The sequence below is a fragment of the Sinocyclocheilus anshuiensis genome, unplaced genomic scaffold, assembly GCF_001515605.1.
Source record: "Sinocyclocheilus anshuiensis isolate Anshui unplaced genomic scaffold, SAMN03320099.WGS_v1.1 scaffold112, whole genome shotgun sequence".
Taxonomy (NCBI): Eukaryota; Metazoa; Chordata; class Actinopteri; order Cypriniformes; family Cyprinidae; genus Sinocyclocheilus; species Sinocyclocheilus anshuiensis.
This window is the reverse complement of record NW_015557175.1, coordinates 448317-475169: the sequence shown is the minus strand read 5'-3', so window position 1 is coordinate 475169 and position 26853 is coordinate 448317. Positions and strand designations below refer to the sequence as shown.

At 40.0% G+C, this 26853-nt stretch overlaps 1 protein-coding gene across 1 annotated transcript; it reads right to left on the bottom strand.

Moving 5' to 3' along the window:
- Positions 1–975: 975 nt before the first annotated feature.
- Positions 976–24599, bottom strand: LOC107678367 (taste receptor type 1 member 1-like). Its single transcript, XM_016473605.1, has 9 exons — positions 24592–24599; positions 23498–23617; positions 23064–23361; positions 22193–22936; positions 21736–21815; positions 14623–14747; positions 13643–14148; positions 1244–1368; positions 976–1153 (listed from the first exon to the last, which is right to left on the bottom strand). Exons 1-9 carry the CDS (start codon positions 24597–24599, stop codon positions 976–978), a joined length of 2184 nt encoding a protein of 727 aa, XP_016329091.1.
- Positions 24600–26853: the final 2254 nt, after the last annotated feature.

Here is a 26853-nt window from a genome sequence, read left to right as displayed (position 1 = left end):
ATGCACTCTCCCGTTTGCACGCTCCAGCTCAACCCTCGGACCCTGAACCCATTCTCCCTCCAGCCCTCCTAGTCAGCCCAATCCAATGGGAACTCACCCATTGCATCCGTGATGCTACCCGCACCGAGCCAGCTCCGCAGGGAGGGCTCTGTTCATGAAGTACCGGGCTCTGGACACCCAGGCAGCCAGCGGACCCTTTCGCTCATTCAAGCTCGGTACTGGTGGCCCGGTATGGCCAAGGATGTCATCAAATATGTCCACAGCTGCTCAGTTTGTGCCATGTCGCAGTGCCCCCGCCATCTTCCAGCTGGCAAATTAGTACCCCTGCTGGTTCCCCAAAGACCCTGGTCTCACATCAGAGTGGACTTTGTCTCTGATCTCCCTAATTCAGAGGGCCACACGTGTGCTCGTAGTCGTGGATCGTTTCTCCAAGGCATGCAAGTTGATTCCCCTAAGAGGCCTTCCCACTGCCCTCGAGACCGTTGGAGTCTCTTCCACCATGTGTTCCGAAAATATGGCTTGCCAGAGGATATTGTGTCAGACCGGGGTCCCCAGTTCATTTCTCATGTGTGGAAGGCATTCTTTCGGCTCTTAGGAATTACCGTCAGACTATCTTCTGGATACCATCCCCAGACTAACGGCCAGGCTGAGCGAAAGATTCAAGAGCTCGGACGCTACCTGCGGTCATACTGCTCAGACGATCAGCACAGCTGGAGCCGCTACCTTCCCTGGGCAGCGAGAGGGTATGGGACTCAGCACACATCCATCTCCAGCGTGCAGTGCGGAGGCACAAATGCTTTGCAGACGTCCGTCGGTCAAATCCCCCCGTCTTCCAGCCAGGCGACTGGGTCTGGTTATCTAGAGATAAAATCAAACTCATATTTTTGTCAAAATTAGATTTTCTCCAGGCACCGGCTGCTCTGATTCTAGTGTCCAGGCAACAAGACTGAAGAATACTTAATCAACAAGCCTTTTTTATTCAGGTGATCGTATAAACATGTATTTGTGAAATTCTAAGGACTGTGTACTGTTGGGATGACTAGAAGAAGATGAAGAAATGAAGAACATGAGGAACAGCCAGCACAACCAGTCATCCTGGAGATAAATGAGTCTGTTGTCACATTCAAGCTTCTGGGAATCATCATATCCATCTCTTTTAAAATCAGAGAACATCAGGGTAATAACACAAAACTCTCTTTTTGTTTCAGACTAAGAAAGCTCAGCCTCTCCTCTCTCATCTCACTTGTACAAATAATTGAAAGCATCCTCAATCAGTCCCATGTGTCTCTTTCCCCCTGCTCCGTGACAAAGATACAGGGTCTGATCTGTTCTGCTGAAGATCTTTTCTGTGTTGATCTCTCCGTTGAGCTTTACATCCAGATTTGTCACAACTTGAGCATCATCTATTCACTACATTACAACTTCATGATTTCCAGGAGCAACGTCTGATTGGTTCCTTGCAAGCTAATTGGTGCTACATCCTGATTGGTGCCGTCTACGGACACTTTGAAAGCCATAGATCCTGTCTTCATCCCGTCTTCTTTGTGTGCCCGCTCCTGGAAATAGGAAGGACTATATTACTCTCAGCCAGCATCGCGTGTCTCCTGCTCTTCTTTGACTGTTCAATAAATGTCTCTGTTGCACTTACCTGAGTCTCTCCCCTTCTGTCCGTGACACCCGCAAACATAGATGATAATGGACAAGGAGCAATTGAATTTGAGGGCTATAAATACACTAGGGATTAATGAGATAATTAACTAGACACAGATGTACCACACAAAGGCAAATCAAAAACCATGGCAACTAATGAACAGGGACAAAGGAAACATGAACTAACATGAAACAATGCAAAACTAACTCAGTCTAACTCAAAACAGAACTGAATCACAGATGGCCCATTACAATATACCCGCTCTAAAGCCCAGGACACACTGCATGATTTTCGGCTGTCTTAGACGAAAGATTGGCATCGTGAATGTAATGTGGGAGGTGTGACAACAAGGTTGAGGATCCAAGTGCAGGCTTTATTTTAAAGAGTGGTCAAAACAGGCAGGGTCAATCAACAGCAAACAGGTATAATCCAGGATGAGACAAAAGAGTAATCCAATAAACAGGCAAAGGTCAGGGCAGGCAGCAAACGATCAGAAAAAAAGGTACACAGTCCAGGGATCAAAACCACAAAGATAAGGAAACAAGAAAACTAGGAAACACGGGAACTAGGACATGCTACAGGCTAACAATACTGAGCAATGTGTGTGTGTTGAACCAGGCTTTAAATAGAGTGAGACTGATGAGGTAATGAGATACAGGTGAAGGCAATCAATGATGATGAGTCCAGCAAAGGATTATGGGAAATGTAGTCTGGGTAGATTGGAAAATGTCAGAGGTGGAATGCCCTCTGGTGGAGTTCATAGGCACTCCAGCAGGAGATCGTGGCAGTGAAACATTCATGGCGATTTCAGGGATTATGGATCCTAAATGGTGGTCCTTCTGACAGTGTCAGAAATTCAGCATGATCATCGCACAGTGTGTTTGCTGCTATGACCCACATTTACTGACCAGCCAATAAAAATGCAACATGAAATCAACGCGACACTGCGCTAAAACATAAAACTGCTTAGTTCAAGCTAGTATCCCTTCCTCTTTCACCACTTCCAATTTTTCAGCACACATAAAAACTACAACTGCCAAAGTGTGATTCATCATGTTTTTTGTTTACCACTAGCGTATGCTGATGATGATTTATTCTACTATAGTAACGTGTGTCGTAGCCTACGAGTCACCAGGTGTCATCTTCGAACAGTCTGCATACATGTCTTACCCAAGTTTATCAGATCCATGTCGCACAGCGTGATTTGCAATGATCTTATAGGATTGCTAAAATCGTGCAGTGTGTCCCGGGCTTAAGGAGGTGTGTCCTCGCACCTCAATTGACTGTAAAAAGTCCAACACAGTAGGGCGTGAGGATGCAGGAGTGTGGCTCTCCAGGACTGACGCTGGCCACCCCTGGACTAGACAATGCAGGCAGGGATGAACGGACAGGCTTGACAAGACAAAACAAGACACAGTTAAAATCCATGAATGGCCCTCTTGACTGACGAGGAACAGGCAGATTCAGGAACATCTCTCTTAGCTGACATAGAACAGGCATACATTTCTCACTCAGAGCATACCAAACAGGCAGAGGAGGTGGGAGTGGCTGGCAGGGTGGGAACACAGATTCTAACAATGTAGTGCTAAGTGCAGGTACAGGCTCAGTGGGGAACAGTGCACTCCCAGTCAGTCATCGCTTTTTTTTCAGCTGTTTTCAGTACTTTTAGATCGTAGCAAAGCCAAGGCTGTTCATCCGTCCAAGCCCTGCAGAACCACCTCAGCCCTAGCGAGTAGGGCCTACTCAGCAGCGGGACAGGTGGGCTCAGTGCTTCTCACTATGGCAGTCCTCCAAGTTTTCCAGACCAAACTCCTCGAAGCAATGGACGAGTCTGGCCCAGGCTTTTAGGGAGCTGCGCAGCGCAACTGTCCTGGCCCTGGCCAGTCTGATGGTGTTTGAGCTTCAGTTGTGAGTGTTGGAGGCTTTGTTCACACTGTCAACTCTGTGCCCATCCCTCTCACTTTGCATGTGCCCAAGCAAACTACCTCTGTGATAGCGGACCAACTGGCTATAAAGAGCACTTCTTCTCTTCTCAACAACTCAGTGGTCAGTTCCCTGCCTCTGTGCAGTGACCTGCTGTCCAAAAAACTCTGATCCCTTGCCGCCCAGCTGCAGACTGGCAAATCCATCCTGGGCATGTCAAGTTGGGTCCTGCAAACAATAAAATGAGGTTACTCAGTTCAATTTGCTCACAGACCTCCGAGCTTCAAAGGTGTGGTCCAAACTTTGGTTCAGGACAACGATACTCACATTCTCTTCTCCGAAGTGCAGTGTCTGCTGGTGATGGGAGTCGTCAAAATGGTCCCACCAGAGAAAAGCAAGTCAGGCTTTTACAGCTGTTATTTCTTTGTCCCAAAGAAAGATGGTGGGCTCAGGCCCATCTCAGGCTACTGATTCACGCCTTAATGAGGCGGCTATTCAGGATGCTGACTTTAAAACATATCCTCGTGCAGGTTTGCCCAGGGGATTGGTTCTTATCAGTGAATCTGGATTTTCATATCCAAATAGCCCCCCGTCACAGACCATATTATAGAATATTCCTTTCATGTTCCCGTTTTACACGTTAGAGTACATAGATCGATTAATGGCACACATCATTACGTCCCCCCATGACGCCATCCGACGTCCCCTCCAGAATTTCACGTATAAACATATAGTTCGTCTTCGTTATGATGCCATATACAGTTTTGGGTGTTTCATTTTTAATTTACTGAAAGCTTGCAGTTAATTATTTGTCATGCTATACGTGCAAACAGACAACAGCGTTGTTGAAGCCATTCTCTTTTGTTTACCGTCAAACGGTTGACCACTGCCGTGTGTGTATCCTGTCGCAAAATGTGGCAAAAAGTCCTACACGATGGTAATAATGTGATTAAGGTGAGTACATGTCTATACTGCACTTCAATAATGCGACTAAAATAGGAATACTCCACATGTCTTAATTCGATTTGTGTTTACTTTGAGTATGACTTTAGTCAGATTAAGGTAATCAAAAATGTTTACATGGTAGTTTCTTAATCAGGGTATTGTCTTAATCGTGTTAAAATTGGAATATTGTTGTCCATGTAAACGTACTCAATGACTTTTTTGTATCTCATGAATTAGACTTTATTTTTATGATAGAGACTTGGCTTAAACTGTTGCCATGGGTTGATTTTTACCCCGTGGGTTAAAGGTTTTAAATGTTGCATAAATTACATTTTACACATGCTTGTGTAGCAGTGTGGGGTGGGTTTTCCCCTTTATTTGTTTATCCATTATTGTAAATGAGTAATTGGGATAATAAAGGTCTGTGTATTTAAATGCGTGAGCAGGAATCATTAGAACGTAGGTGTTGTCATGCCCGCCCCTCTTCCGGTAGGTGAGGTTGGTGGCTGACGTTATACGCAGAATCACTCGATTTAGTGTTTATAGTATTGGTTTGTTCTTTTCTTTGAAGTGGTCGCTGTAGCCGTTCCTGTCAAGTCTCCTGGGAGTTGTGTCAAGCTCTTGATGAAAGCTTGTAGGTAGGAAGGCTATCGCAATGCTATGTTTTTGGTTTGATTTTGTTTTGTTTAGTTGAATTATCATTTTCTATTGTGTGTTTTTAGTGTAACATTTGTGAAGGCCTTTTAACATCTTGATGTTTGTTGATCTGTGGATTTGAGTATGTATGATTTAATTATTGTTTTATATTAATTGGATGAGTTTCTTTTCTTCATTGGCATGTTTTGTTTTGCAGTCTCCCGCGGCTCACGCGGTGGTTAACGGCGGGTCGCACTGCTGTTTTTCTGAGCTTGGTTTGTTATTTTTTTTGTAATTATATTAGGATTGTGTTTTCATTTGTTTTTTTTTGTTTTGAGATTTCGGTTTGATTAGTTTGAATCTGGCCATTTAGGCCGCGTTGGTACGCTACTGTGTAATCTTGGGTTTATTGCCAGAGCGAGGTAGGACGCTGTACTCCATTATCAACTGATGTTGTCATTTATTGTATGTTGTTTTCTTTTCTTCTTATGTTGAAGGAGTAATTAATATTTGTACCGGACCCACAAATGTTTCCCTTTTTTTCTCTAGTTTGAGCCAAGGCTGAGTGTGCTGAGGGGGAGGCTAGTCACCTGGGTGGAGCACACGGTTGTGAGTTTGCAGCATGAGGTTTTGAGTCCCTCTTCCTATTGTTTGCTATGCAGACATGTGTGGTTGAGAGCACGATTTATTTTTGTGTTATACAGTATACATATCTTTTGGTGGGGAAGGTACAACATTTCTTTAGTTTAGCAATGTTGATTTTGACTTGATTTGGCCTTCGCATATAAATGTCTGGAAAACTGTTCTTTTAATCTTGTGAGTTTTAATATTATTGTTATAATAAGCTTGCTAGTGTGTATATGGTGACTATGATGAATCTGGGTTGATTTTTTTTTCTTTTTTTTGTTAATAAAAGTGTTTTTTTGTTTTGTTTTGTTTTTTTAATTGGACAACACGTCTCTGTTATTTTATTGTACCACCAAACCTGTGTCCCTTTTATTGTTTTTCCTTGGGTGCAAATCCCAGGGTGGCGTAGTCATTATCATCTGAATCTAACCAGGAAATAGTGCTCTGGTCACACTTGTATTGAAACATTTTGCATTCTACCTATGATAAAACTGTGCTGTTAAGTTTTGTGAAGGAGGGCCACTGGTAGGAAGCTTTTTAACTGTGTTTATAATCAATATGCATAACAGTGACTGTAAAATATGTATTTTAGGCAGGGCCGTGCAGAGAACTTTGGAGGGGCAGGTGCTCAAAGTATAAAAGGGGCACATGGAACACGGCTTTAAATAGGGCTGTGCTTCTTGCTGATACATTTATTGAAACGGATGCTTCTGTATTGATAAAGCAGCAAATGCCGTGATGCAGTTTTGAAAAAGAAACACAGAACAGGAAAGACCATTTTAAGTTTCAAATTTAAAGAATTTTTTCTTTGCATCTCTTAATTACTCTGGAATTAGAAACGGAATTATATTATTGATGATATTATTATTATTATTATTATTATTAAATATAATAAAAACAGGGCTGATAAGTATAATTTGGAGGATGAGAAAATCAGTATAAGCCTGTTTTACCAGTCTTGTGATAATTATTTTTAAGGCACTCTACGTTTTTTAAATAAATACTGTAATAATAATAGCTCAAAGTATGAATAATTTTTAGTCAGATAACATAAAAAAGACAAGACCCCTCGACACCTTTTAAACTTTTCCCAATCAAACAGCAAGAACAAAAGAGAACAGGCACCATTGTGTATATTGCTGTGTGTAGAACTACGTTAGCTGCATTTTTTATATTTAATAAATATTTAATTTTAATAAAATATTTGTATTAAACTTTATTCGGGCGGGTGGGTTCACGTAGAGGTTTCTAGATTTAAATCTAGATTTAAATTCAAAGAGACAGTATCGATAGTCTTTGCATGACCTGACGTTTTATTCATATCCAAAATGAGGAGATGTGAATATCAGGAGCGCTGAACTCTCATGCAGTGTGTGTTCCTTTCATTCATACTCGAAGGGCGCTCTCGCGCAGAAACTCCAAAACAGACTCAATATCTTATGACGTGCAGAAAACCCCTAATATGAACAAAAGCATCCGGCTATCGCTGTAGCTGAGCTGAATAAAAAGCAGAAACGATTTACTGATGAAACGTGAAGACAATAAACACACGACTGCGAAAATATATGGTTTATGTGTGTTTTTCAAGTTATCTCCAGGTAATATAAACTATATGAAAAATGCAGTACTGATTGACATATTTATTATAGAAACTATAAAATACATTTCCTGCCTTATTCTGTGATAAAAATAGGAAAAATGTGTTCATAGTAGCACAACACTGGCAACCGTGGACATTATTGAAGGCATCCTGGCAGCGCGCTAAATTACTAAAGGTGTCTGCATGAGGGATCTTCCCGAAAGAGATGGTCAGGTGAAGGGTCATCATGTGGATTATTTTATTTAATTTTGCTAATAGTTAGATTGGGCATTCCTTCACAAAAGGGCGTTTAATTACCAAAAAAAAAATTTGCCTTGACAAAAGGGCACTTTGGACATCAAGGGGAAAAGGGGCTGGTGCTCAAGCACCCACCCACAGGATGTTGCTGTTCACTGGTTAAAATATGTATAAGAACAACCCACATTGTTACTCAAACATCTTTTTACACAGAAAAAAGCAATTGTAAAATCCATAAGATTTCCTTGAAAATTTTTGGTAACACTTTCTATGAAGCCCGTATTTATAATTTTATAATGCATTATGCATTCATTATAATGCCTTAAGAATACCCTTATAATGTATTATAAATATGGGCTTCATAGAAAGTGTTACCAAACTTTTCTTTGCACTCAACAGAGCAGTTTGAAAAGTTAATGGAAGATTTGTTTTAGAAAGGGGACTTGAAATTAAATACTGAGGAAATGTTTCTGCAATAAAAATGTCCTTTCTTACCTGAAACATTCAATGGCCTCTGGGAACAGAAGTGTCACATGTTTGAACTTCATACTATAAGTAATCTCCTGTCAAGCTAAACTCAGATTCTTAGCAAGAAACTTTGAAAAAGAAACAATTATTAAAGGCCAAAAAGAAAGTGTAAATTCAGAAGCATGGTGTAAGATGGACTGCTGGTCATGAAACTAGAATCTGTGGCAATTATTTTAATGGATCAAGCCTTTTTCACAATTTGCTTACACCACTATTCACTGATACAAATGACAATTTCCATATTTAATCTCACAAAGTTTACATCAATCTCTTAAGTAGAGTGTTACACCACATCACAAACAACAGAAGATACAACATATAATTTTAAATACACAGTTTTAACATTACTAACAACTAGCCTCGATACCTAATTTTTATTCATATAGTACATTTATTTTATCTCAAATTTTAGCATTTGAAAAAAATCAGAGGTAAACAAGTTTAATAAACCATAACACTAAATAAAAATAGGTTAATTCAAACTGAATAAATTACTTGCAAAGTTTCAGTTTGTTTTGCTGAAGGTGAAATTGGATGACCATTTGGAATTGAGAAAATGATAGTGCTTGGAGGGATCAAACAGGTTTACAGGTTTTCATAATGTTAAATATTGAGTTTCAGTTGAATAAATGATTGAAAGTATACAGCAAGGCATACATTGCTTATGCTAATGTGCCAGTGTAAGGATAAAAGAAACTCAGATACTTTGATCTCCTGAGAAACAGACAATACAAACTTACACGGGCATCTTCGAGACACCCCACATAGGGGTGGTGCAGGAAACGCCTCTCACATATGCATCAGTGCCTTTTCATCTCCTCCCTCCACTTGATTCACTCAGAATGGTCAACAGTATAATGTTCTATATAAATGCAAATAAGATTTACAGTCATGTTTGGTGTCATTTGAATAGTCTCAGGGCGAGTGGTACAATGGTCTTAATCTTACAAAAGTAGACTAAAAGATAATACAGATCCTAAGAGTTAAGAGATACTTTGATTACTGTAGAGGGTCATTCCATGCAAATTACCTTCTGTTCCCATTGAGGTGTAAACTAGCCACCCAGATTCCAATTGTTAGTACATGCCTCCATTTGGGGGATGTTTTATCTTGGTTTTGTATTTAAAGGATTGCAGCAAAAGGGTCGGGGCGATTCTGTAGCCAGAGAGCCCGTAGTATGAAGTGTGTCCACACACTTCACACTATGTATTTTTCTAAAAAGTCAGGTATGCATCTTACTCTTAGATTTGTCTATGAGAATTTGATGTATCGTATTGATTTGATATCTTTGAATTGGCTATGTAGATAATTGGCATAATACATATTTACCTGACTGATAATAAATTGTTACATTTGATTTATTCTGACTTACTCTGAAATTATTTTCTCAAGTAGATTAAGTGAAGGCGTATGTTTCCGCAAATCTGCGTCCAGGGTTAAGTGCATACTAGATCTCAGGTTAGATGGAGCATGGCGCACATCAGGTGAGGTTATAGATTTCTGACTAACTGCCTGACCTTAGTTAAGTTGTACTCAGTTGCGTTAACTATGGGGGCTAGTCATAGTACTGGTCATAACCGCTGGTTATTGTCTCAACTTTAATTAAGTTGTACGTAGTTATATTAACTATCGGGGGCTAGACAAAGGGTTCTAGCAGAACCGCTGATTAGTGTTTTGAGCATTAATTAAGTTGTACATGGGTAACTGTAGGAGGCTAAACAGAACTACTATTTAAAGAATGGTAAGCATGGGCGACCCATTAAATAGTATTAGTCATAAACCTTTGGCTAAGGATCAGACTGACGAGTTTGTGATCGTGGGGCCCACGCATAGCGGCCGCCGTGAGGCATCCTAAGTGACATAGATTCCTAATGAACGAGTAAATATAAAGTAAAGAGTTAACTAGAATAACCAAATGTCAGAATAATAGCAATAATTAAAGACAGACAAACAACCAATTTGCCTTTCAACCTAAATTCGAGGTCATACTAAAATGGAGTCGGATTAGATAATAAAATGGAGTCAGATTTGAGTTAAACCTAAATTGAATAACTTTGCGCGCTGAAAAGACCGAACACACAAGAAACCTTCATCCACCACTGGATACCTTCATTGGGCCAAGTGTGTGGACCTTACACCAGAAACACATGCTTTTTCTGCTAGACCGTAAACACAGTCTTGTTGCTTCCACGTGATACACAGTTTTGATATGTATATCTACATATCTGAAAAACATTGTAAACATTGTAAATAGCACTTCAAATAAAATCGAATATGTCTCTTGCAAAAAGCATTTTGTTCTACACTGTCTCAAATACTGTGCAAAAAGTCATACAATCATTCACTAAAAAAAATGGAACAAGAAAGAGGAAGAGGCAGAAGATATTGTCAGCGGCCTCTCTTTCTGCTTTGAATGCTGTTTGGCGAAGAGACCAGATTCAGTCATACAAATCAAATTATGTGGCCAAATTCAAATGGCAGAATAATACCTGTTCTTGCATGGTGTGCAATCTGACCTGACCAGGTCACAGTACTTAAAAATCATGTCAGCATTTGTTACATATTTACATTTTCTTACACGCGGTCACGAATCAAGCCTCTGTGGCTCCCTCCAATCAGCACCAGAGGGCTCTGTCACCCAAGTACTGATTCTTTCCCTGGACTTTCTTTTCGCCTGGCACTGATTACCTGCACACCTGTTACTCATTCCCTGGACTATTTAAACAGCTCCAGCCCACTCTCTTATTGCGAAGCCTTATTTTGCTGTGGCTGACAATCATGAGCATGTCTCCTGTCTATTGAAATGAATGTTCTGTGTATGACCCTGGATTGTTTACCCTGTTTCGACCCTATGCTGCCTGCCTTTGTGATTCTTCCTTGTAAGAATGGGCAAAAGAAGCTTCATGATGAAGCACTGAGGCTTTACTCTGATTGTTTCGGAAAAAGATTCAAAGCTTTGAGAGTGTTGAAAACATCTCGCCATCTGGTGGTTAGTAAAAAATAATGCAGCCAAAAGCCTGTGAAAGACGCTTTGTTGGATGAAGCAGCCACCACACATTCAGTTTACATAGTTTCCATGCATAGTTTCATGTTACGTGCTCAAATAAAAGACTACTCTGTGTGTGTGTATATGTTGAATTTCTCTCTGTGATAAATTCATGTACCCATTTAATGCCAGTGTGAATATCAATATGATGTAATAGAAGAATAATGTACAAATGTCACATCACTACTTTCTCGTCCACCTGGTTATTCTCTGCTTAGTCTGCTATCTGCCCTGACCCACTGCCTGTCTTGTGATTACGCTACTGTTTCGCCTAGGTTATACCTGACGCTGGTGTTTGAACTCTGCCTGTCTGTACTACCAGTAACTCTCTTAATAAAGATTTCATATTGTATGATGTTTATGTACATTTGTTGACATATTACAGATTTCAAAATGCCTATAAATTGACAGTGTCAGTTAGTGTCAGATTGTCACCCTTCCCCCAAAAAATATATTATTTATAATATAGTATAGTATTCTGTGAACCGTGTGCATCCAGTTAAAATACATCTGTTAAAAATATAAGAAATAGGCTAATCAATCCTTAAAAATGTATTCATCATTTTGAAAGGCTTTCTACATTTATCCAAGATTTTGTTAAATCTTTGATTATTATTAAATTGGTGGCAAATGTTCTTATTTGCTAGAATGCTGAACAGTAGAATTGAAACAATCATAAATTCATAGGAACAGGAGATAAACATCTCCATTACACAATTTCAGAAAATCCATGGCTTTTGACACAATATGCGTTACATTTTAAAATTTGCTTACCTTCCACCTAGGCGATATGACCCAAATCTTATTTCATGGTATTAGAAATTTTATTTCATGATAACGATATATATCTCAATATATTTTATTTTATTTTTGTAATTAAAAATAAGAAAAAGAAGCAAATTACAAAAGCAATAGAACAAATAAACATGAAATAAACTTTTAATTTATTCAGCTACAGTAGGCTAGGTTTATTTAACGTAGTAAGAAATATTACAGAAATTGAATAAAGTGGCAAAATAAAACATTGCACAGTCTTCACTGTACCAATCAAACATGAACTTATTAAAGATCCAAAAGAGATTCAATCAAGTGCAGTGAGTGATTAACATTAATGACAGACAGCAGCAGGTAAAAAAGGCTACTGTCCCTTTTAAACCAATTGCACGGATCCAGTATACTGATACACATCCGGTTCTCACCCAACTCTTTATATTTGTTTAACACATAACTGACTGTTTATAGGAATACTGCACACAACGGGCATTTTGAGATAACTGTGTGCGTATATATTTGACCATTCAAGCACAATAAAACACAAAAGAGATCTGTTTTCGCGATCACATGCTGTCGAGAGAGGGGCTTTCAGTGCATGTGCTTCGGCTGTGTGTCAGTCAGCGCGAGCAGCAGATTGAGTTCTTTTTCACTGCTTATTGCACTTAATAACTGTTACTTAATCAAGTGCGTCCCACTCTTTATTTTCTCATTCATGCATGTTTCCTTATCACTCAAAGGTGTATAAAACTTTTAAGTATAGCACTGTTACGCAGATATATTTGCATACTGGTAATACACGATATAATCACGTTGGAAAGATCACGCGTGGTTAGTTCTTCATCTGTGCGCTCCGGTTCAAAAAGGTAGGGTAGGGTGAAAAACTCTCATCTCATTTTCTCCTCCAACTCAAAACAAAATCGTCCGACATCGCTGTTTTACCTTTTTTTGTAAAGGGTGTTTGACTTTCTCTGTACGTTCACTTTGTAAACACTGGGTCAGTACCTCCAGCTACGTCACACGTGACCTTTCCAACGTGACAACGTAATGCATGAAGTCGAGCTAGTGCAAGACGAGCATTTGTGGTTAAAAAAAGTATATAAATTTTTATTTTATTTTCGACTGAAGAAAGAACGACATGAACATATTGGATGACATGGGGGTGAGTAAATTATCAGGGATTTTCTTATTCTGGAAATGAACTAATCCTTTAAGAGTTAACTTTCTATAAAAATACTAATGTCTGAGTCTAGGTCCTACTAATGGTTTGGGTGTAATTCTGAATAGAAGTTTGAAAGTATGCAGGAGTGTTCTTTTGTGGTTGGAATATAATGATGTAAGATTTTGGTATGAAATAACTGAAGAGAATTCCATTTATACTGGATACCTGGGCCACTGCATTCAAAATGACTATGTATTTGCTTTTGAGAGTGAGGTATGCTGTGAAATATGCAATCCAGGTCAGATAGTACAAAATGAGACTAAATGTTATTGATTTGGCCTCATTGTAATTTTTCGGCAGATCTCTTCCCATGTAAGAAAACAATAGACACAGGAAACCAAGAAACCAACTTATAAACATGACTATGGTAAAGCATATAGTGTTCCCCATTTCACAAATGAGCATAATTTGGTCTTTAAAAGTCCACGAGTCAGCGATGAGTTTGAAAGGACTGACAGTCATCCAGATCACACAAGAAATGAAATGAATGAAAGAAACAAATGCAATGAAGAGCCTCTGGCCATTGTGTTTTACCCAAAGGCTGTGCAACTTAGGGAACTGAGTAGCCATTTTAAAAACAGAAATAATTTGAAAGGAACGGACAGTCAAACAGGAAATACAGACAGTGAAAAAATATGCAAATATGACATTTCTCAAGAGGCAAAATACAAATGTTGGTTTTCCAAAGAAAAAGAACACACTTATGCTAGACAAAATCAAACTGGTCAGCATGAGGAAACACATGCCGCCACCAGCAGACTTCACCACTGGCGTGTCGTAATTGTAGGCAAAAAGGCAAAATATGGCAATAAGGAGAATAATTAGGCATGCAGCAGAAACCATGACAATGATGGAGGGGATTTCTGTGAATTGAGGATAGACAACAGACCGAGTCTTACATGTTGTGCTGCCCTCATCAGACCATTCACCCTCTGCACAAGGAAAACAAGTATAAGGGTCCCCTGAAAAAAAAACATAAATGTTTAGTATAGTATTTTGGCAAAAGCAATAGTAACTGGATGTGGGAAAATATTTTGTCTTCAAATCACACTTCAAATAGCACCATAACTCCAGTAAAGTATTATGGTGATGGAATGGACTGAAGAGGGATATTCCATTCCAAAAATGAACCCACACTCATATCATTCCAAACCTATTTGACTTTCTTTGGAGAAACGTAAAATAAGATATTCTGAAAAAAGCTGACAACCAAACACTTTCCATTGACTTTCACTGTATGTACAAAAAATACAATGCAAGTTAATAGGAATGGAAACTATTTGGTTAACAACATTCTTCAAAATTTCTTTTTTTTGTGCTCTGCAGGAAAGTTTGGAATGACATGCGGAGGAGTAAATGATGACAGAAATTTTGTTTTTAGGTAGACTCTCCTTTTAAATATCAAATTGTCATTGACTGCCACCTGAGGTACTTACGAGAAAAATCCACATAGCTGTTAGGCGGGCATTTTCTACATGTAAAACAGCAACCATGAAAACCTTCAATTTGTCTTGAATGTCCCACCTTACACTCAACAGAGCAGTTTGAGAAAGGAACCTTTAACAAACAGGAAAATGTGTTATTTAAAGTTATTTTTTCTTTAGCAGTTTTACACATTTCTATAAACTACGATCAGTGCTCTCAAACAACACAGCCTGAAAATGTCTCAGGTTACGTATGTAACCATGGTTCCCTGAGAAGGGGAACGAGGTGCTGCATCATGGAGTTGATACTATGGGGAACTCCATCAGCGTGACCGGTGTCTGAATCACATGCCAATAATCATTGGTAGAGTAGTCCATGACGACACAAGCGTAGCACCCATGAGTTTAAAAGGGCACCTGCAACACACATCATTAACTCTGAAGGAGACATGCAGAGAAGCCCTGGGCATGGCAATGAGACAAAGCATCTCAACAAGGCTATTAGGGAGCAGGCTACTGATGGGAGCATTTTCAATACAATCACCCTGCAGGTGAGCTTCTAATCCATTTCAACAACCTAGATTAATTAGGTAAGAAAACTCATCAGAATCAGAATGTGGTTTATTCGCCACATGTGTGTAAACACAGAAGGAATTTGTGTACCCTGACTTAAGTAAAGGCACTTCTCCAGTACTCACTATAGTTAATGGTTAAACTATAAAATTCTATAATGACAAATAGGGACACCATCGGCGATCCAACTCGCCACTTTGTAATACTGATTGTCTGGAGAGACCTATAGAAGCACCTTAACAAAGGGGAGCATGTATCCCTTCTTCAAATCCCAACATCAGCTGGGGAGGGAGGTAAATGAAAGAGAGAGAGTCTCACCCTGCTCTACCCTAAGGGTTACTTAAGCAGCCTATACCAAAGGGAGCATGCAAGGTGCTAAAAACATTAGTAATTAGTGCTTCACACTACATCCTTCAATGTTGCCACTCCTCCAAGTGGGACCCCAATGCACCTGGGGGAGAGCAGCTTAAACCCTGCCTTGAATAAAGGCACTCTACCTAAGACCCGATTTAGCTAGTGCTTTGTCTTTTTCGTTTAAGCACTAGACCATAGTATGTGACAGATAACAAGGAGGGACGCCTCTAGGCGAACTTCCTCTACTGATTAGCATTGTCAAACCAGGGCCATAGTAGAACACCCAACCAAACGAGAGTCAAATTCATACTTTAAGACCCAACAATAGTTGGGGAGGGAGATAAACAAAGTAGAGAGAATTAAACTGACCACCAAATTTGTTCACCTTGCATCAACCCTTAGGGCCATCCAAGGGGAGATATGTCCCTACCACTATTCAGGCAGGGAGACAAACAAGGATCCACTTACTCCATTGGCAAGGTGGGAGGTATAAAAAATCTCACAAACATATATATGGGGAGACAGAGGAGGTGCCTCAACTCTCTCTTTATCTAATTCCTCACAATTGGACATGTCACAATTAATCAGTCAGGTTGGAAAAGTGGCTTCCCCAACCAACATGAAAGCAACAGAGCTGGCAGGGAATGCTCAAAAGGGAAAACACTCCTGTCAGACTCCTCCCCCTGTGATTACTGGCGTGTTTACATGTGCTTCAGACACAGTGATGGCATTCCCTATAGCGTCAACTCCACGACGCAGCGTTGAAGTTCCACTTAAAAAGGGAACTGAACACAATGTCATTTTCATAAACTGACTATCATTTACAAAACACAAATTACAATTACCTCAAACACACAAAAATCTTAGATCTTGTTTTTAGAACTGTCAACAGACAACAACAATAAGGCCATATAGTCTTTATTGAAATGGTGTAACAGTCCATAGTTCTGTTACTATGGTTTTAGTAGGTTGTAGTACTACTCCTGTCCTTTAGGGACTCTAAGTTGCTCTTCTCCTCTAACTTAAATCCCGGTGAGGTGGTAGAGGAAGAGAGAGATCTGTTTGGAGAAGGGGAAGCATGGTTTTTCTCCTCGAGTAGTCAATGCAGTAGAGGCCAGATATGTGTTGTAACACTCCAGATCCTAAGTCCACACTTTCTTTTTCTCAGTCTAAACAAAGAAATGTTACCTACAGCATGCAGTCCAGTCACTTAACCAACCAGGGTAACCAAACCATCGTGCAGTATAATCCACCAGTAAAACTGGATTTTCCCAGCTTCGGTAGTACACAAGAGGATGATCCTGTTGGTTTTATTGAACACTGCGAAGAGTATTTTGCTGTACGTCCCCTTAGCGATGGAGAAATCCTTGCTTCACTCTCTGCTGTACTCAAAGGTACTGCTAAGGATTGGTGGATGGCAGAGCGGAGAAATGTGCAAAATTGGAGGCAATTTAAAGAAAGTTTTCTGCAATCATGTTTAAGTGAGGACTATGATGAGGTCGCAGCAAGGAAATTGTTGGAGAGGAGACAAGGGGCTAGAGAAAGCATCAGAGACTTTGCATTCCACTACCGTGCGTTGTGTCTGAGGTGGAGGAAGGAGATGTCAGAAAAGGAATTGGTTCAAGCAATCCTAAGAAACTGTAATCCCCGACTAGCTAGCCTGCTACGTGGAACCATCAAGGACGTAGGAGAACTAGTCAGGATTGGAACACAGATAGAAAGGGATTTTGATGAATCCAAAAGATATTGGAGTCAAGCTAATGGGGAGGAGCAGAGGAAGAAAGCCTCCACAGTTCAAGAACCTCACCACAAGCCACCACATGCCAGCAATCGAGTCGTACAATCCTTTCAGAGTGCGGTGCAACATGACTATAAAAATATCACCCTTCCCATAATTCTACAGGACAGGTATGTCAGTGCCATGGTTGACACTGGAAGCACTTTCTCACTGATCCAAGAATCCTTTTGGAAGCAGTTGTGTCCCCAAGAGCAATACCAACCCAGCGAAGGACAATCCTTTCTATTGGCCAATGGACAAAGACAGATGGCTATTGGTAAGGTGAAGTGGAAGTGTGAGGTGTTGGGACAATCAGTAGACCTGACTCTTTTCCTTTTGCAGGATGCTGATCTGACGGTACCAATCATACTGGGAATGGATTTTCTGTTAAAGACTGGAATGAAGCTAGACTTTCAGAAAGCCTAGTATAGCCTACCCACAGCAGAAGGGGTTATAAAAGAAAATTATTTCCCCTTTCTCCATTATGACATCCACCCCACCATGCATTTTTACCTTGCCATTTTCACACCTACCTGCAGTGATGAAACTCGTCAGAACATACGTCAACTTACTCTGGCAGCAGACACAGATCCACAGACAAGAACAGAGCTGGAGAGTCTGATGTTGAACTGGCCTACTGTTTGTACCCAAGAAATAGGTCGGACAAACCTAGTTAAACACCGCATCATTACCACCGATGAACAACCAGTACGGCGACGTGCATACAGAGTCTCCATTGAAAAACAGCAATTCATTGAAACCCAAATCCAGGACTTACTGACCAAAGGGATTATTCGACCATCAATTTCTCCTTGGGCTTCTCCAGTAGTGGTAGTTCAAAAGAAGGATGGAGGATCCAGATTTTGTGTTGACTATCGTGGAATGAATGCCAAGACACACTTAGATGCCTACCCGATGCCCCAGATACAAGATATTCTGGAATCACTAAATGGAGCCACTATCTTTAGCACTTTGGACCTCAAAAGTGGCTACTGGCAGTTAGAGATGGAGGCTGACAGCATTCAGAAGACAGCTTTTGTAACTTCCACTGGGCTATATGAATTTGTTTGTCTTCCCTTTGGCCTGAAAAATGCCGCTGCCTCTTTTCAAAGGCTAATGGAACATGTTCTCCGAGAAGTGAAGGGCAAGTGTTGCATGGTCTATATTGACGACATCGTGGTGTATTCTAAAACCATGACAGAACATCAGCAACACCTCCACCAAGTCTTCACATGTCTCCATAAAGCCGGACTCACACTTAACCTTAAGAAATGTAACTTCATCCAGAGATCACTTGCATTTCTTGGTCACATAGTTTCGGACGAAGGGGTAAAAACAGATCCCTCTAAAGTTGCAGCAGTCAACTCATTCCCTATACCTCAATCCATCAAGGACGTCCAAAGGTTCTTAGGATTGGCAGGTTGGTACCACCGCTTCATTTCCCATTTCTCAGGAAAAGCTGCACCACTTCATGCACTCAAACAGAAAAATTCAACCTGGATCTGGACAGAGCAATGTCAGCATGCATTCGACACAATCAAGCAGGATTTGGTACAAGCACCTGTCTTAATAACACCTGATTTTAACAAGGCTTTGCGAGTTCAGACCGACGCAAGCGCTTGGGGGCTGGGGGCTGTTCTTACACAGGATGTAGAAGGAGAAGAGCATGTGATTGCTTATGCCTCCCCAGAGGAGCAAGGAGCAGAGAAAGCATATGCAGTATCTGAGAAAGAGTGCTTGGCTGTAGTCTGGGCAGTAGAAAAATGGCGACCATACCTTGAAGGTCGACCCTTCGAAGTCGTCACAGATCATGCTGCCCTGACATGGGCTTTCCAACATCCAAAGCCTTCCTCTCACCTCATTCGCTGGACAATACGTTTACAAGGATTCCATTTCACTGTGAGATATCGGAAGGGACAGTGCAACATCGTACCAGACGTATTGTCCAGAATCCAAAATCACAACACTCTGCCTGACACGATCTTCATTGTAAATGCTTCCAAGTTGATGCCTGTAGACCTCTCTCAAATTGCTATATCACAAAATAATGATAATGAAATTCAAGAGTTGATCTCCAAAGCACAGAACCAGCCAATGCATAATACTTCACAAATTCAATACATTGTGAAAAATGGATTCTTGTTTCGCCATGCACCGGTCGGCCAGAAAGGACAGAAATTCCAACTGGTAATTCCTTCCATTTATCGAGAAACATTTCTGCAATACGCCCATGACAACCCACTCAGCGGGCACCTGGGAAAACTGAAAACTCTGCTTCGACTACTGGAGACAGTATACTGGCCTAACATAAGAGCTGATGTGTGGAGATACTGTAAAGAGTGCCACATTTGTCAGAAGTACAAGCCTTCACTGACCAAGTTGTCCGGCTATTTGCAGAACACTCCAGTTGTTGAACCTGGGTACATGATTGGTGTTGACCTCATGGGTCCATTTCCCAAAAGTGCCAAACAAAACGAACATCTTCTGGTTACGGTCGATTACTGCTCCAAATGGGTGGAAGTGTTTCCTTTGAGAAAAGCCAAAGCACCTCAGATAGCCAAGATTCTTGTAGAAGAGATCTTCACCAGATGGGGAACCCCGGCATATCTAGTTTCAGATCGAGGGGCACAATTTACCTCTCACCTACTCAACTTGATATGCAAACACTGGGGAGTGGTTCAAAAGTTGACTACGGCCTACCATCCTCAGACAAACCTGACAGAACGGGTTAATCGGAACCTGAAAACCATGATCGCGTCCTACGTTGAAGAGCAACACCGGCAGTGGGACAAATGGATAGCTGAATTCAGGTTCGCCATTAACACTGCTTGGCATGAGAGCACAGGATTTACACCAGCTGAAATAGCTCTGGGTCGTAAGATCAAAGGACCTATGGAGAGAGCTTTTCAACAACCACCTGACCCCAACAGTCCTGCTTATCCCATTCTTGATCGACAAAAGGAACTTATCAGCTTGGTGAAAGAAAATGTAGAACGAGCCCAAGCCAAACAGAAGCGGTACTATGACCAGCGACGAAAACAGACTCTATTCCAGGTTGGAGATATCGTTTGGGTACGGTCTCATCCCTTATCCAGAGCAGATGATGGTTTTATGGCCAAGCTTTCCGCAAAATGGAAAGGCCCCGCAAAGGTTGTTAAACGCTTAGGCCCGGTTAATTACTCTGTCTCGTTTTTATCTGATCCCACGAATATTGATACTTACCATGTCCAAAATCTCAAGACCTGTCATGGTTATGACAAGTCTTCCAATGAGCAGCGGGGTATGTAACAGTCCATAGTTCTGTTACTATGGTTTTAGTAGGTTGTAGTACTACTCCTGTCCTTTAGGGACTCTAAGTTGCTCTTCTCCTCTAGCTTAAATCCCGGTGAGGTGGTAGAGGAAGAGAGAGATCTGTTTGGGGAAGGGGAAGCATGGTTTTTCCTCCTCGAGTAGTCAATGCAGTAGAGGCCAGATATGTGTTGTAAGCTCAATCATAAGGACTCTTTAGTATTGGTAGTTAATTACTACTAATATGTACAATGGGGATGTGAGGAGCATTTCCACTGTGACTCTACTACACAGAAACCTAGAGTGGATCTTTTGGGAATATTCGTTACTCAACTACTAAAGCCTTTTTTTGGAAGCACTTGGTGGATGGTTATCGGGTTAGATTCTTGTTTTATGCTCATTGAACAAGACATCATCAGCATCATTATCATCGTCATCATACTCTATGCTGAGTTCAACGGACATTCTCCAAAGGACAGTTGGGATTCTAAATGGACAATGTTCATATAAGGTTTTTCATTCCAAAATTCACTTTGGTTTTCTACGATGTTTGCCTTTATGCTTACTGGTTTGTTGATACCACTTTCAAGTCTTTTTTAAATGAGTATGCTGATTTATTTTGCTTTATTTTTCTTTGTCTATTGTTTTTGCCCGTTCTTAATTTTCAATAATAATCTGGTATAACTCTTCTATCTGTGTTGGTACAAACTTTATTTCTTATCTCGGTTGACATTTGATTGAATAGTATTTTAGGTGCTTATATTAAATGTGGTTGGTGGGCCCCTCCCTTAAAAATTATCATTAGCTGTGCCTTTTTAAAAAGAGGAGGACGGTTATAATGGAAACAAATATCTGCTGCATGGGTTAGTAACTTAAGACTGAATGGAAATTCTTTGTATTTGAAAAATGGTCAAATATTTCATAGCCCAAAGAAACACTGGGTAGAAGTGTGGTGGAGTTATTAATCTCCTCAACAGCAAACCTTACTTACTCATCATGACGATAAATTTCTTTTGTAAAATAGAACTCTGTTATTTGGAGAAACATTTAAAACTGATTGACAAAATTTGTAAAGCTAAATGTTTAGAATAAGGCTCAAAATAAATAAATAAATAAATAAACGTACAGAAACGTTGTTATGCCATTGCAGGAGAGAGTTGTTGATGGTAAACGTAATTTCTGCATGTTTCTCATATGTGCCCACCGTCTCAAACTGTGGAGGATTCACATCAGTGCGCCAGAGCACAACTTTATAACTGATGGCTGGATCATAATTATCATCATATTTCACCTGACGGCCATTGAGTGGAAAATTCAATTTCTTTATCTCTCCAAGAAGCTGTAAGGTGAGTTCAAATAAAAAAGACAAATATTATTATTAATATTATATAATAAAACATTAATATAACATTAAAAAATATTTATTTTGTTTTACTCATTTATTAGATTATACAATATAAATAAATAAATAATGTAAGCAATAAAACATAATGTACAACATGTAGTTTCATAAAAAACTAACTAATATTGATTTTTTAATTAATTAAAACATCAATAATGTATTTGAAATAATGATTCAACTTTGCTTACCATATATGACTTGGTCATTGTATTTTTCTGGCATTCATTGATGTCACACTGCAGAACTTTATGTAATGCATGAGCTATCGTATATATGGCAGCATAGATGCCAAAGGAAAATGTTGGATTCTCGTTTATAATCTCCTCTGCAGTCAGCAATGAGCAGTAATGACAAACTTGATTACATGTCTTACTCTTGACTTCATCCTCAGCATCATTATGGCCAGCATCAGATGTTCCTCTGGCTTTATAGACAAATTCATTAAATCCGGGCAATGACAACAGTCTCTCTGTAATGCCAATGACTGTGCCAATTTTCTCAATTCCTGGCTCTCTTGGAAGCTGTTGATTCATAGCCCATGTTTGACTTGCAATCCATACTTTGTCTTGGATGTTGTTCGCTATGGCTGCTTTGACAATTTTGCTTGCATATTGTGTCAAAGCAAAAACTACAATGACATTGATGTTGAGCATATCAATCTTTTTAAGCGTTAGACTGTAGTTTGCGTTTAGACTTAGACCCTCTTGATAGGCCAAACAAATGCCAGTATTGTTTATATACTTATTAAACAGCTTTAGTCCATCTGAACTGTAATCGTCTTGGCTACCAATAAAGGCAACCCAGTTCCATCCAAACCACCGTATGATGTGAATAATCATCTCTATCATGTCTTTGTTGCTAGGGATTGTTCTTACAAAGGAAGGATACTGAAGTTTATTGCTTAACGCATAGGAAGAAGCTCCATAATTCACCTTTGAGAGAGAAAAAACACTCATATATGTAGTAACATACACGTGGTAGACACATAGTCCTACGTGGTAGGAAGCAAGTGTGTAAGTATTTTATTATGTATACTGTATAAAAAGAAAAATAATTTACCATTGGTATAAGGTCCATTGTGAACAGTGGTGCAATAGTCATAGTTCTTGTGCTTCCATATGGTCCTGTTAAACCAATCACTTTAGGCTGATAGTTGTTGAGTTTTTCTTTAGGTTTTATTGAGCCATTCTTTAAGATGAAACGTAAGGCTGAATTTAAATTCTTTGTATTAGAACAATAGTCAAAAATTTCATAGCCCAGAGAAACATTGGGCAGAAGAGTGGTGGAGTTATTAATCTCCTCAACAGCAAACCTCATTACTTGCAACATGTGATAGCCAGATTTGGAAGAAATGTGCCTTGAAAACATAAGTGAGGAAGTTAATAGCATGTAATTGAATATTCCGTTTAGCAATGAGGACTTTGAGGAAATGCTGCTTTAATTTAAAATACTGTGCATTCATAACCCGAGACTGGTAAAAGATCCTTGCTTACCTGAAACATTCGGTGGTCTCTGCAGAAAACAGAGTTGTTTCCTTTTCAATTTCATGTAAAGGGAAAAGGCCACCCAATAAGTAATCTCCCTCCAAGCAGAAGTCTGATGCTGAGCAAGAACTTTTGAAAAAGAAACAATTAGTAAAGCCCACAAGCAAAATGTAAATGCTACTGAGAAGCATGGTTTAAGATGGGCTGTTGGTCCTGAAACAGAGATGTGTAGTGGCTCGTTTGAGAGCAGTCAGGCTCATATTCTAGACTTAATTTTCTTAAAACACATTTTAATTTGCTTAAACCACCATATTCACTGATACAAATGTCCATTTCCATATCTAATTCCCAAAGCATGTCAATCATTTTTTAAACAGAGCATTACACCACAAACATCTCCTCATACATAACACATTTTTGAATTTACAAATCAAACTTAATGCCCTCACTGGAGGCTGAAAACCAATGCTGAAATAGGACTTCAAATGGACAAGGAAAACAGCAACACTATCACTGTTTGCATAAGCTTTAAATTTTTTAATGTGTGTGTTTAAGATAACCCATACATTTAAATGTTTTTACATATCTGACATTAATCTAGATTTGTCACCCACAAGTGTCACATTAAACTACCACTTCTAAGAAATTATATCAGGACTGTGCAGCACCTATGCTCTATTATTTTGAAATAAGGAACTGAAAATGATGGTTTGTGTAACAAACCTGTGGCTGAATTTGTTTACTAACAATTTTAGAGCATTTATTACACAACCTGTATGTGTCACACAGAAGGACTGGGAACAGACAGGTAAGCTTAAGGGGAACAGACAGGTAAGCTTAAGGGTATTTATTGAGAATCTTCAACAACAGTAGAAAGTAAAGCAGGCAAATTGGTACGGTAAGTAGTAGTCTCTCTCAGCCTCAGACGTCACGCCCACGGACCGTTGGATGAACGTCTGATGCATATGGCACACAAAATTGGAAACACTTCGGGAGTTTTGAAGTCGTCATTGGATTGGTTGAATTATACAGGATTTCCAGGAGACGTGCATGTTGCGTTCTTTAACGTTCCGCCTGGAAACAAACATGCCGCGACGCAAAACCCCGTCATGTTAGAAGAAAGCCGTCGTGTTTACAACTCAAAAGTATGTGAAATATTTAAAGTTCGCGGCATAGAATCTTTAAAATACGTCCAAGAGTTTTACACACCGGTCTGTTATTGTGAGGACATTTCCACACACCTAAACATGACGCGGCACAAACCGAAACGTGGATGGTTTCTTTATCTGTCAGTCATATGCCATCTTGGGTGGTCCTTGCCATTCAAAGTGGTCAAGGTTTCCAGACCTTCTGCCGTCAGTCTGAAGGTCTGGCCACGCGAGGTAAGTAGTGTCACTGTAGCGATCTCTGTGGACTTAGCTTGGCAGTAACACATGGTGAAACTCTTTTACAGGTTTCCAGGAGGAGACATGCACGGAACAGAGGATGAAGACGGGGGAAGAGATCGCACAGGTAAGTCCACATATGAAGGGAGTTCGGGTAGGAGTTCAATCTCAAGACGTTTATTCACAGGGTTTGTAGAACAGCAGAGATGCATACGGGTGAGTATCAGAAGCAGAGTTGAATTCAATGGACTTAACTTGCTGGTAACAGTTTTCTTGTTTTTTGCAGGTGGATGCTGGTTTGCAGATCTGGAACTGATACAGGACATGAACCAGGTGAGTATCCAAGTAAGTTTCTCCATACGGATAATTGAGACCAGACACTAAGGCCACATCCACATGAAGCCAGAGCTTTCCCTGTCCGATCTTTTTTTTTTTCCTCATTCTAAAAAAAAATTCCATAAACATGGCATCTTCCAAGAAATATCTGCGTACACATGAAACTACTGAAACCGACTCAAAACAATGTAGTATACATGCCAGACCAGTATGTGGCACTGTAATTCTGCCACAGAGATACACTAAAAACGGAGAAGACGACTTGGAGCATGCGCATAAACCTTGCGAGCTGTATATAAACATTTTTTCTTTAGTAATTTTTGATTTTGCTTTAGTAAAGCTAATAGGCTCAGTAGCTCCTGCAGCACGAACACAAATGTAGTATACATGCCAGACCAGTATGTGGCACTGTAATTCTGCCACAGAGATACATGGACTTGGACTTGGAGCATGCGCATAAACCTTGTGCGCTGTATACAAACATTTTGCTTTAGTAATTTTTGATTTAGTAAAGCTAATAGGCTCAGTAGCTTCTGCAGCACGAACACAAGCATGTAGTCCGCCATTGTTGTTGTTGTTGCTGTTACGTGATGTAGCGGTGCCTGACTAGGGTCGAGATGTGGGGTGATGACATCATCATTTCATAAAATACACAGATTGACTGTACACACGAAAACGCAAGGGTGTCGTTTTCAGATTTATCCAATCTGGGACCCGGTTTAAAAAAAATAGCGGTTTCAGGCTCCCAAAACGCCGGCTCTGTCTGGACGAAATGCCGATACAATTAGGTATGCACCGATACCACTTTTTTCAGAACGAGTCCGATACCGGAACCGGTTCTTTTGGACAGTTCGTTTCAATGAACCGGTTCACATCAATTCTATCATCCCGGCAATGAAAATACATTCAGACACATTCAAATAAAGTAATTTGTAATCATAACTTAAAATAAAAATTAATAACCATCGTCGTCATCATCTTGGATAAGTTTCTTACATTTACGTTATGCAAAAGCACCCAATAACCACCGTAACCATACAGAAATCCAGCTCATAAAGCTTAAAATATAACGTGCATACACAATAAATAGTAAAATTCATTTACAAGATTTTACTGAACATTTGTTGCATGTTCATCATGTTAAAATGTTAATATAACTAGTTCCATTTGCACTTTTCCAAGTTTTATCTGTTATTAAAAAAAAATAATTTGTCAAATTCGCCCCCTCATTCAAGTCCTCGGTTCACTCGCGCTCATAGTATATTAATATCAGCTTCACGCATGCTCAGTAACATCAGCTCATCAGTTCTCAGTACGTTGAACGTGTCCGAAAGAAATGGTTCTCGGTTCAGTGTACTGGTGATTCGAGAACTGTTGACTCGAGACCCGCTGTGCAGTACCGTCTGTTCGGTAGTACACGCATGCTCAGTATATCAGCTGCTCGTGCTCATGGGTTCGCTCAGTCGGTACAGCATTTTTCTGTGCTGTTGGAGTTACAGGAGTAACATATACTCAGGGATATTGGTTTATTTTGAGTCGTAGGGACTGTAAGGCATGTCTGAAAGTGAGAAACTTTAGAAAATTGTGGATCAGTCGTGCTGACTCGAGATGCGAACTATTTTGTACTATTCAGTCCGATTTGGT